At 64.9% G+C, this 11,150-nt stretch overlaps 2 protein-coding genes across 2 annotated transcripts; one reads left to right on the top strand and one right to left on the bottom strand.

Annotated features, from left to right (window-relative positions):
• The first annotated feature begins 1,743 nt into the window (after positions 1 to 1,743).
• On the top strand, positions 1,744 to 8,178 carry TBXA2R (thromboxane A2 receptor). Its single transcript, XM_066205554.1, is given in 4 exon segments — positions 1,744 to 2,061; positions 6,421 to 6,513; positions 6,516 to 7,330; positions 7,758 to 8,178. Coding segments are annotated over 4 exon segments (1,350 nt in total). The 5' UTR covers positions 1,744 to 1,871; the 3' UTR covers positions 8,010 to 8,178.
• A 177-nt stretch (positions 8,179 to 8,355) lies between these two features.
• GIPC3 (GIPC PDZ domain containing family member 3) lies at positions 8,356 to 11,026 on the bottom strand. The gene is made up of 6 exons (XM_066205499.1): positions 10,778 to 11,026; positions 10,150 to 10,335; positions 9,656 to 9,836; positions 9,102 to 9,214; positions 8,902 to 8,983; positions 8,356 to 8,690 (listed from the first exon to the last, which is right to left on the bottom strand). Exons 1-6 carry the CDS (start codon positions 11,024 to 11,026, stop codon positions 8,539 to 8,541), a joined length of 963 nt encoding a protein of 320 aa, XP_066061596.1. The 3' UTR covers positions 8,356 to 8,538.
• Between the last annotated feature and the right edge of the window lie 124 nt (positions 11,027 to 11,150).

Here is an 11,150-nt window from a genome sequence, read left to right on the forward strand (position 1 = left end):
TGCATCCACCCTCTCCCCAGTACAGGCCCATGGTGCAGGGACTTAGGGGGCTGCCCAGGTCCCCCAGCACTAGGGCAGAGGCAACCCTGCTGTCCAGAGGCCTCCAAGGCCTTAGGGGCTGCCCCATGGCACAGGGAAGTTGCCTTGTCCTGCTCCTGGCTCTGCTGGCAGGATCCAGCCCCAGAGCCATTGTGGGAGCTGGTGTTGACCAGGCTCCCATGCCTGCCCTGGTCACCCACACTTGTGGGGCTTGGCCTGCCAGCAGATTGGGGTGGGGGACCCCAGCTGCCTTGGTCCTGCACATGGGCACCCCCTCCCCATCCCGCCAGACATCCCCAGGGCCAGCAGCTGCACCGGATATATTCCCTGGCCTCTCCTTCCTTTGAGTTATTTCCAGCTGCTGCCTGTGCAGGGGGGTTTCAGGGTTCAGCGCAGGAAGTGAGTGAAGGCCTGGCCAGGGAGGAGGAAATGGGAAAAAAACCCGAAACCCAAAGCTGGTGAGCTCCCTGCTCAGCTGCCAGACAGAGCCTCCCTCCCCATAGCCCGTCCCTTTCCTTCCTGGACGCACACAGAGGTGGGGGAACTCCCCCCAAAACGTCCCACTGTATCTCCAGCTGGTACAGGGTCTATGTCCTCTTCCAGATGCTGCATTTTGCTGCAGTCTGACTCCAGGCCCTGGATGGGGTCACTGAGCAGGCACAGGAGCCTGAGCCCCAAGAGCGGCTGCAGCCACCGGGCAAGTGCCGGGGCCAGATCAGGGGCTGGATCCGGCTGAAGCCCCTGATGGCTTTTCCCTGACCTGGCTGCTCTAAGTGCTCCTAGTCCACATCTCCTACGTTTCGGGGGAAGCTGGCCCGGCGCAGCCCTGAGCAGTGCGGGGGGACACAGCGGCTCGGCCGGTTCATGCCCGGGCAGGGCACTCGGTGGAGCTGCCTCGTGTCCCATCATCCGTGAGCGCCGCTGCTCCCGGGCACGCCCCGGCCCCACCCGGGACAGCAGCGGCCGCTGAGCCCCGCGCGTTGGAGCGCTCCTGCTCCAAGCACACGGGGCCAGCCGCGATCCAGCTCTGCGGGCCGGCCCTGCCTTTCGCCCGGGCTTTCGCTGCGATAATCTTTGCTCCAAACCAAAGTATAGCGGGATGATGGGCTCTGCAGCCCCTCACTGCCGAGTCAGTGCCAGGAAAGTCTGCCTGGGTTGCCACCTGAGCGCCGAGCCGCTATGCCCCTTACTTGCCTTGACGGGATGTCCCCGCATCCCCCGTGGGCTCAGGCGCTCCCAGCTCTTCGGGGCTGCGGGAGACGCCGCGGCCGGAGCCGAGCTCAGCTCTCCTCGGCCAAGCACGAGGAGCAGCAACGGAAGCTGCTGTTCCTGAGACCATGGGAGGGATCACTGCCTGGGGACGTGCCACCCCAACTGGTCCGGGGTTTGGACAGCGCAGCGACATCCCGAGCTCGGAGCTGCCGGGCTGGGAAAACCCCCGCGAGGCGAATCCCACTAGGCCAGGGACGGCCGGGGCTGTGGGAGCACCCAGGGTCCCTGGCCCTCGGCCACCCCAGCGCCCGGAGCCGCAGCGGCCTCTCCCTCCTCGGGTCCCGGGGTGGCTGCCGGGCTCGGCGGGGACGCCCCCTCTGTTGGACCCCACCGCGGTGCGGGTCCCGCTGGAGGGGCGGTACGGTCGGACCCCCCCGCCTCCAGCGCGCCCGGGCAGGGACCCGCCCGAGTAAACAAGTGAGTAACGGGACGGGAGCCCAACCCCGACACGGATCCAGCCGCGGGAGCCTCCGCCGGGGGGGCTTTGGGCGCCGGCACCAGAGGGGCTGCACCGGAGGGACAGCTGCCGGGGCGCCGGGGCGCTGCCCGGGCCGGGGGCGATGGGGCCGGGGGGCGACCCCCGCCTGGAGGCCCGTCCCGAGCAGGGAGGGAGCGGAGAGGGACGGGGCCGGTTCCGGGGGGCGCGGCGAGACCGGCCCTTCCCCCGCCCCGCCGCGGAGCTGAGCAGAGCCGGGCTGAGCCGAGCCGGGCTGAGCAGAGCTGAGCCGGGTGGGTCCCGCCGGCAGCGAGGTAGGGCTCGGGTCTGCGCGGGGAGGGGGGCGTTGAGGGGGGCGAGAGATACGGGGCCAAGGGGGCTGTGAAGGACAAAGAGCCCAAAAGGCTGAGATTGACGGACAGAGAGACCGGGACGGACGGACAGAGACTGGGATGGGCGGGCAGAGCGCAGGGTTGGGACGAACGGAGGGGCTGTGCGGGACTCTTGGGGCTGTGTAGGACGGTCGGGGCTCCAGGGGCTCCCGAGGCTCTCGGGGCGCTTGCGGCCGGCTCAGCCGCCGGGTTCGCACACAACCCCCAGGATCGGGTGCGTTTTAGGGGCAGGGGAAGCAGAGACCCCATAGTGGGAGACGGACACATGGGGTCCCCGCTTCCCCCACTGTCTGTTTGTCCCCGGGACCGAGGGTCGCGACGGGCTTATCTTTGGCTTCCCGTCGGAACCAGAATTTGCTTTCGGGGCTCTCCCGCCTGGACGGGTCCTCCCCGCCCGCCGCCGCCCGCGCCCGTGTGCCGCTGGCTCCTCTGGGAAGAGCCGGAGAAGGACTAGGAAAGGCTCAGGAAAGGGCCGAGAAAGGAAGGGTCTATTTCGGGAGTGGGCGGCCCAGCAGCCTTGAAGCCCTCGAGCCGCGACGCTGCGGACGGGGGCAGCAGCGGGGCGGGGGCCCTGGTGCCCCAGGGCTGCCGAGCCTCAGCTTCTGCCCTCCGGGCCACCTGGGCTGATCCTCCAGCCACCGCCTGGCCGCATCCGGGGCCCTGGAGATTGCAATGGGGATGGTGCCAGTTGTTTTCCAGTCAGCCGAGAGGTTGGGGACCTCTGCCCTGGGCCACAGCAAGGACAGGCGAGGACAGTTACCGTGCCTGGCAGGAACCATCCTGTGTGTCACTGCTTCCCAGGAATGTCCTCTGTCTTGGGTGTCCTAGGGACGTCCCTGCTCTAGGCCAGGCCAACTTCTTCAGGAGCAGGCCCTTGTGATGGTTGTAGGCCCAGGAAGGAACACTGATGCCCCTGCTAAGTCCTCATCCCCATGGCCTTTCCTGTCCCAGCTGATGAACTCGATCTGATCTGATACCCCAGAGCCCCAGTCTGGAGGGAAATGGCAGTGGGACCACATCCATCCCTGAGAGGTGACACAGTGTCCCATGGGACCACCTGCACCACGGGCATCAGGCTGTGGAGACAGAAGGGGTCATGCAGGGAAAGTCACTGTCCTGGAGAGTCCAGCAAGCAGAAACTGGCCATGCAAGGGATAAATGCAAATGCCCTGCAGCATCTTCTGCACAGTTGCCCTGTGACTAAGCACCACATCCAGTGGCAGACCCCAGGTCAAGGTACACATGGGGTGTGGGGGGAGTCACTGCTGTCTAGTTTGGAGGTCCCTTTGCTGGTGTGTGGTGCCTCTCCCCTTGCAGTCCCCCCCCGGCCTGATCTTGCAAGCCCTGTCCAGGCCCCATGCCCAGTCCTGCCTGGGGAAGACTGGGGAAGCAATGGGCTGAGGCAGAAACTGATAAGGAGCAGCCTCCTGCACTCCCCATCTGCCTTTCCCTCAGTCCCCTCGGATGTGGCCAGGGCAGGAAGCAGTGCCCGGCGGAGGCTGGGCAGCCTTGGTGCATCTGCAGCAGGACCCAAACCTGCGGGCTCAGGCGCTTCCAGGAGCCCCATTAGCGCCTGCACCAGCTCCCCACATCCCACTGCCAGCACCTCACAGCCTCCAGCAGAACATTTCAGAGCTAGCTCCTCTCCTCCGGGACTTCACCCCAGCATGCCTTGCCAAACCCTTGCTCCCCATGGCATGTCCATTTTGCTGGGTCCAGAACCCCAAACCTGAGCACAGGGGGTCATCTGGGGAAGTTCCTGGGCTCAGGATTTCTCTTCTGCAGGACCTGCTGTCCCCACATGCATCCTCTTGCAGTGGCTGCCCGTGATGGGGGGGAAATGGCAAGTGGGGACCCTCCACCCCTACATGAGCCCCTTCCTGGAGGCACCACTGATGTGTTCTGGCACAGCAGGGGTTCCCTCTCTCCCAGCCCTGCAGCTGTTAAGTGGCCCCTTGTAAATATTGGATTCCCTCTAAGTGCTGTGCCCAGCTGAGGCAGCTCTGCACTGGGGGGGTCCCAGCTGCTCAGCCCCTGAGCCCAGCTCAGAGCCCTCCAAGCCCCCGGGGTCCCTGTCCATGCCACAGTGGGCAGTGGATGAGGGTCCAGGTTTGTGGCTGTGTTGGGGCAGGAGGTGAAGGGAGGGCAGGGAGGGGATGTGGGTAATGGTGGGATTTGGAGCTTCTGGGGCTGCTGCCTCCTTGTCTGGCCAAAGTACCACTGCAGGGAGACCCCCTCGCCACTGGACACTGTAGGGAGGAGTCATACCCTGCCACAGTGAGCCAGCGAGCAGCCAAGAGCGTCCTGTGGCTGTGAGTACCCAGGTAACAGGCACAGCACGGCAACATCACCCTGTGGGCTCCTGAGCCCTAGTGAGCAGAGGGAGCACCCCGGGACAAGGGGGGCGTGTTTGGGGACAGCACCCTGCCAGTGTGGGCAGGTACATGGCAAGGGACAGCTGGAGTGGAACTGGCACACCAGGCACTCATGTGGCATCACTGTGGGGCAGGGGGAACTTTGTCACCTCTCAGAGGACATGGGAAAGGCTGGTCACTCCTCAGGGTCTTAGAATGTCATGCTGAGGCCTCACCATGTGTCTGCAGGGCCAGCACCTCTGGGGCTGATGGGGTCCCTCGGGGCCCAGCGAGAACAAACAGCAGCAAGTTTTCCCTCTTGGCTCATGGAAAAAGCTGGGCCCACCCTTGCAGTGATTCACCACCATGCTCTGCCAGCCCCCCACACCAAGACAGGAGAGAGATGGGGACAAGCCACCACCATCCCTGGCCCCTTCCCCGCCCCCCAGGGCTGCAGGTCCCGTGACATGGCTGGTGGCAGGGCACGGGCAGGGTGCTGCTGCCCTGGGTGGGTGCTGGCACCCTCACCCCGTGTGTCGCCGGGATGAGGCCCCAGAGGATGTTGCAATGCCTGGCCCCATCCCAGCCCGGCCGGGCTGTGCAATCAGTGCACGCCTCGGGTGTGTGCAGTGGCTCCCAGCCCTGCGGCTGCCCTCGCACCAGGGGCTGGAGAGGGGTTGACAGCTGAGGGGTGTCTGGGTGAGGGACACGGCATGGGGACTCAGAGCCAGGCCAATGGTGGACCAACAGCCAGGGTTGGTGATGATCAGGGTTGGTGTGAGGCTTAACTTGGGGACAGAAGGCAGGTGGCAGTGCCACCCTGCACAAGGGAGGGGCACCACAGTGGGGGCTTTGGAGGGGTGGTGTGTTAGGGTAGGGCTGGACATCCCACTGGGCGTTCTACTGGGGCCACTGGGATGAGGATCATGTCAGCCAGGAGGGTGGGCTGGGGCAGGTGGGGTGGCAAAAACATCCACAGCCTGGAGAAATGGGTCCCAGGAGGAGAGGTGGGGTCTGGTCCCTGCAGGGGTCTGTGTCACCAGGTTGTCCAGTCCCTACTATTACCATGTCTCTGTCCTGTCCCACGTCAGCCCATTTGCAGCCTGGACTAATTTGCAATGGAGGGCCATGTAGCACCAGGAGCTGGAGTTGATGTACCTTGTGGGTCCCTTCCAACTCAGGATATCCCATGATTCTATGATTTCCAGATGCTTCCTGGCCCAGGTGAGGCAGAGTGGCACTGACCAGGCTGTCCACCACCACAGCCATCCCTGTTGCACCCTGTCACAGCCACTGTCCTGGTGACAAACCCACAGCTCCCACTGTGAGGGATGCTGGGAGGGCAGAGCAGGTCTGTCACCCACACTGGCTGTGGTTTGGCAACAGTGTCAGGGTGGCAGCACAGCCTCAAACCTGTACCTCAGGTTTCACCAGCACGCTGGAGGAATGGGGCATCTTCACAATTAGCCAAGGGTTTATGGTCAGGGATAGGTAAAGTGTCAGGATCATGCCTTGGTGCAGCCACTCTCTGCCTGCATCTATCAGAGTGTGTCCCCCACCGTGATGGAGGGTGATGGCCCAGGGATCTCTGTCTGTGTCCCCCACCCCGGGGCAGGAGGGAGCCAGGCTGTCAATGTTGAGTTTCCCCCAGCACCCACTGTGCTGGGATTGAGCCTCGTGGCTGCAGCCCCACATGGCTCATGGCTGGGGACAGTTACTCCCGGCACTTGCAGGGCTGTAGCCCTTGGCAGCCACTGCAGCTGCGCCTGGGGCTGGCACAAGCCAGGTCCCCCTCCATGGGCGGGGGTTCCACCATGGTGCCCCCCTCCACAGCCCCTGCAGGACCCCATATCTGCAGGCTCAGGATGGATGATGGGTGGGCTAGGCCATGGGGAACAGCCCTAAATTCCCTCTGTTCCCCCTGCAGGGCAAGGCAGGATTGGTGCTGGAAGCGGCGGGGTGCTCCAGCCATGGAGCAGAGCCGGGAGGGTGCCTGAGGCTGCTGGAAGGAGCAGGAAGGGGTGCAGGACATGGAGCCCCCCAACAGCAGCATGCCCAGGCCGGCAGACTCGTGCTTCGGGGTGTTCAATGCCAGTGATGGCCGTGCCCGTGCACAGAACAGCATCGCCTCACCCTGGTTCTCCACGGCCTTTGGCCTCATCGGTCTCTGTTCCAACCTCTTTGCCCTCTGCGTCCTGGTCACCTCCTCCCGCAAGCTCTCCAGCCAGGCCCGCTCCTCCTTCCTCATCTTCCTCTGTGGACTGGTGGTCACAGACTTCATGGGGCTGCTGGTAACGGCCTCGGTCATCATCCCCTACCACTTCACCAAGTTCTCCTGGGTCGAGGTGGACCCTGGCTGCCATCTCTGCAACTTCCTCGGCTTCTCCATGGTCTTCTTTGGGCAGTGCCCACTGCTGCTGGGGGCCACCATGGCCGGGGAGCGGTTCTTGGGCATCAACCGTCCCTTCTCCCGCTCCACCAGCCTCTCCAAGCACCGCGCCTGGGCCATTGTGGGGCTGGTGTGGGGCTTCTCCTGCTTGCTGGGACTGCTGCCGGTGTTCGGGCTGGGGCGGTACACGCTGCAGTTCCCCGGCTCCTGGTGCTTCCTCACCCTCCTGCCTGACACCGGTGATGTCGTCTTCTGCCTTCTCTTTGCACTGCTGGGAATCCTCTCTGTGCTGCTCTCCTTCGTCCTCAACACCATCAGCGTGGTCACGCTCTGCCGCGTCTACCATGACCGCGAGTCGGTGCAGCGGCGCAGAGACAGCGAGGTGGAGATGATGGTGCAGCTCGTGGGCATCATGATTATCGCCACCATCTGCTGGATGCCCCTCCTGGTGAGGCCCCTGTCCTGGTGTGCCCCATCACCACCCCTCCATGTCCCTCCTGAGTCTTCATGCTCCCCCTGTTCCTCCTTGTGAGGCCTCAGTCTTGGTGTGTTCCCCGCACCTCCCTCCATGTCCCTCCAGGGGCTTGGTGTCCCTCACTCTTGACAGTGAGGTCCCAGCTTTCATTGTGTCCCCTCCATGTGAGGTCCCAGGTCTGGGGGTGTCCCCTCGGTAAGACCTCCCCTGCCGGTGTCCCCCTGCCACCTCTCTACACCCTCAGTTGGCCCCTGGTGACAGGCAGAGCAGGTGCTCCCCAGTGCCCCAAGCTGGGCCAGGACTCCTCCAAGGGGCTCAGTGCCTCGACCTTCATCACTTCCCCACCCTGGAGCAGCTCTCATGAATCCTCCACTGACACTTTGCCACCTTCTCCCCCCAGATCTTCATTGTCCAGATGGTCCTGCAGCATCTGCCTGGCCAGGCACAGGTGCTGCCCACGGACACGCAGGAGATGCTGCTGATCTACATCCGCATGGTCACTTGGAACCAGATCCTGGACCCCTGGGTCTACATCCTGTTCCGCCGGGCCGTGCTGCAGCGTGTGTACCCCCGGCTGCACACCCGGCCCTCCATTGTCTCCCTCACCCCCTCCCTGCCCCGCAAGCTCACCGCTGGCTCTGTCCTTCAGTAGCAGCCCTGGGGACGGGCACTGAGCAGGGGGACATGGCCATCCCCTCATCCCCCCCCGTAGTGGATACTCATCACCTGCATCCAGGGGCTTCCCCCCACCACAAGCTCCATACCCAAGGGGCTGTCAGGGGGCCCAGGGCTGCTTCCCCCTCCCTGCCCCCAATAAAGCACAGCTCATGAAGCTCTTGGAGCCTGCTGGGGGTGACCACCCTGGGGGGCCCCAGGGAGGGTGCCTGGGGGGAGCCCACCTTGCTGACAATCAGAGCAACAGCCCTTCTCCTCCAGTCTCTTCTTTAATGAGCCACAGCTGCTGCCCACCACATCTGGGGGGTGTGTAAGGGGGATCCTCAGGAAGGTGGGTGGGTTGGGTGCTTTCTGCCCCCCCAACCCAAGGAACAGATCTAGGTGCTGCTCAGGAGGGTGTGGGGGGCAGTATGGGGACCCCCACCAGCACCTCAGCCCCAGATAGGGTGGGGATGAGGTGGGGACATGGGAGGGGACAAAAGTGAGGGCTAACACCTGCCCCCCAGCTACTCCTTATCCCCCTTGGGGTGGCAGACGGCTGCCCACACCTCGGCCACAAACTCCTGGGGGAAGGCGAACTCGCCCAGCACTGAGTCCAGCCCTTGGGCCAGCTGTGCCACACTGGGACTGCCCTTGGCCACCTCCACCATCGTCGAGGCTGTTGGGGAGAAGAGGGAGATCAGGGCCAGTGTGAGGGGCTGGGACAGAGGCAGGAGCTGGGTCAGGAGGAGGAGGGCTGGGTCAGAGCAGGGGCCGGGCAAGGGGCGGGGGCTCGGGCAGGGTTGGGGTAAGGATCAGGACAGGGGCAGGCCAGTGGTGGGGGTAGGGGCAGGGGCATCTCCGGGTCAGGGTCCAGGCTCCTTCCTCACACAGCTCGCTGTCGCGGATGCCCATGTAGCTCTCCAGCAGATCGTCCACCCGCCGGGCAGCTTCTTCCTCGGAGGGGCTGGGCTGGGGGCGAGGCGCCCGGGGGATGAGTGCCGGGCAGCACCGGGGGGCACCCAGGGGTACGGGGATTATCCCCACCCTGGCACAGTGCGAGCAGCCGTAGGCTCGGGGTGGGCCTTACCCCCTCCTCCAGCACGGCCGGACCCTGTGTCCGCAGGCGCAGCGTTTCCTTCCCACTGGCCACTCTACCTTCGCCTGGGGATTTGCCTGTCCGTGTCCGCTGCCCGATCATGTCTGTGCCCCAGCGTGGGGGGATGAGGGCACAGGCGGGACCAGGCATCCCCAGCCCCTCACTGCTCAGTGCCCGGCCATCCCCCAGCCCCCCAGGGGCACTGCAGGGTGAGCCGTGTGTGGGACGGGGCGTACGTGTGTCAGGGACACCCAGGAGTGCAGGGTGGGGATGCTCGTGGTTATGGGCTATTCACGGATGCTTGGGACAACGCACACAGAGCAAGGGGGTGCCCATGGGGGGCACGAGCAGGTGTGGGGACCCCCATGTGGGTGCCCCAGAGCTGTGGGGTACACACACACATAGCGGGGGTGCAGAGGGGTACACACAGGGGGCAGTGAACTCTAGGAGGTCCTCAGTCACTGGGGAGGGGCTGCAGGGCCACAGGGGGCTGGGGACCAGCCCAGGGTCCCCAGGGCAAGAGCAGGGGAACCTTCCCAACTCACCAAAGGCCTTTTTGGGCTGCACCAGGCGGAGGGTGAAGGGCTGAGCCCGCGGCAGCTCCCGCAGCATCCGGGCCACCTCGTAGTGCCGACAGCCCACGATGGTGTGGTCATTGATGGCCTCGATGCTGTCCCCCACGCACACTGTCTGCAGCCGGTTGATGATGCTCCCCTCCTTGATCCTCTGGGGATCACGGTGGGACAGGGACACAGCGACCACATGGCACAATGGAACAGTCAGACGCAGCCCCCATTCCAACCCACACACAATCACCTCAGTGGTCCCATGCCCTTTGGTAGCCAGGTCAGGCAGGGAAGCCCTCCCAAACCTCCCCATGGCAGGGGAGGCCCCCAGGGCCAGGGTGGACCCAGGGAAGGACTGATGTGGGGAGTCAGGAAGGAGCCTGGTCCCAGGGAGGGGATGCACAAGGGATGTCACCTCCAGGGCCACAGTCCCCAGGGCTGCCCCAGCCCCAGCATGGTCCCCGGGGGTTCACCTTGATGAAAGCATAGCCAGCCCCATTGTCTGTGATGGTGAGGCCAAGCGCATCCTCTGTCTTGGTCACCTCCACCTCCTTGGTCTCACCCCGGATGTGGGCGAAGATGAAATCCTCCAGGCCAATCTGTCCCCCCAGCAGCTTCTGCATGTCCACTTTGTGCGTGTTGAGCGTGCAGAAGAGGATCTGCACCGGGGAACCCCGTCAGCAGGGACTGGGGCTGCCCCAGTAGGGCAAGAGGCGTCAGGGGAGCCACAGCCGGTTCAGGGGGATTGGGTCAGACCTGAGCACTGCTAGAACAGAGGAACTCAGGGACCCCAAGCCTGCCTGGGGACTCTGCACTGCCCCATCCCTGTGCACCTTCCCACAGCTCCAGACAGCAGGAATTAACCAGGGAACTGGAAGCCACGGCTCCCTGCCCACATACAGGGGCGAAACTCAGGCACAGAGCCCCCAAGCCCCCCCCAGAGGAACTGATACAACCCCGAGGCCGTAACACTCTTCCAGAACACTCTGGGGACGGGGGGAGCATCTGGGGACTTGTAGGAGCACAGGCCACAGACAGTGCCACAGGGTGGGTGTCCCTGCCTGGGGCACGAAGACCCCTCCCCAGGCCGCAGCCCCTCACCTCAGTGGGCGAGATGTTGAAGACCTCGGCGATTTTGGCGTAGAGCTCCTTGACATTGGTGAAGCCCTCGATGCGCCCCGTGGGGCTGCCGTGGGCCAGCTGCGTGTGGAACACCAGCCTGGGGCGGCTGCGGGGAGCCCGGGGGGCTGCGGGGCCGGGCGGCTCAGGGGTCCCCGGCTCCTGCCCCACGCCGTTCTCCATGGGGCCGCCCTCGGGGGGCTGCCGGCCGTGCCTGCCCGCCCGCTGCATCCCTGCGGCGCTGCTGAATTATGGATGGGGCTGGCTCCCCGCCGGCCGTAAGGTGATCCCCAAGCCCGGAAACCTGAGCCGGTGGCGCAGGTCACCCCCGGGGATCGGGTGAGCTCTGCCACGT

This window comes from Chamaea fasciata, unplaced genomic scaffold (assembly GCF_029207755.1).
Source record: "Chamaea fasciata isolate MVZ Bird 193981 ecotype frontalis unplaced genomic scaffold, bChaFas1.0.hap1 SCAF_28, whole genome shotgun sequence".
Taxonomy (NCBI): Eukaryota; Metazoa; Chordata; class Aves; order Passeriformes; family Sylviidae; genus Chamaea; species Chamaea fasciata.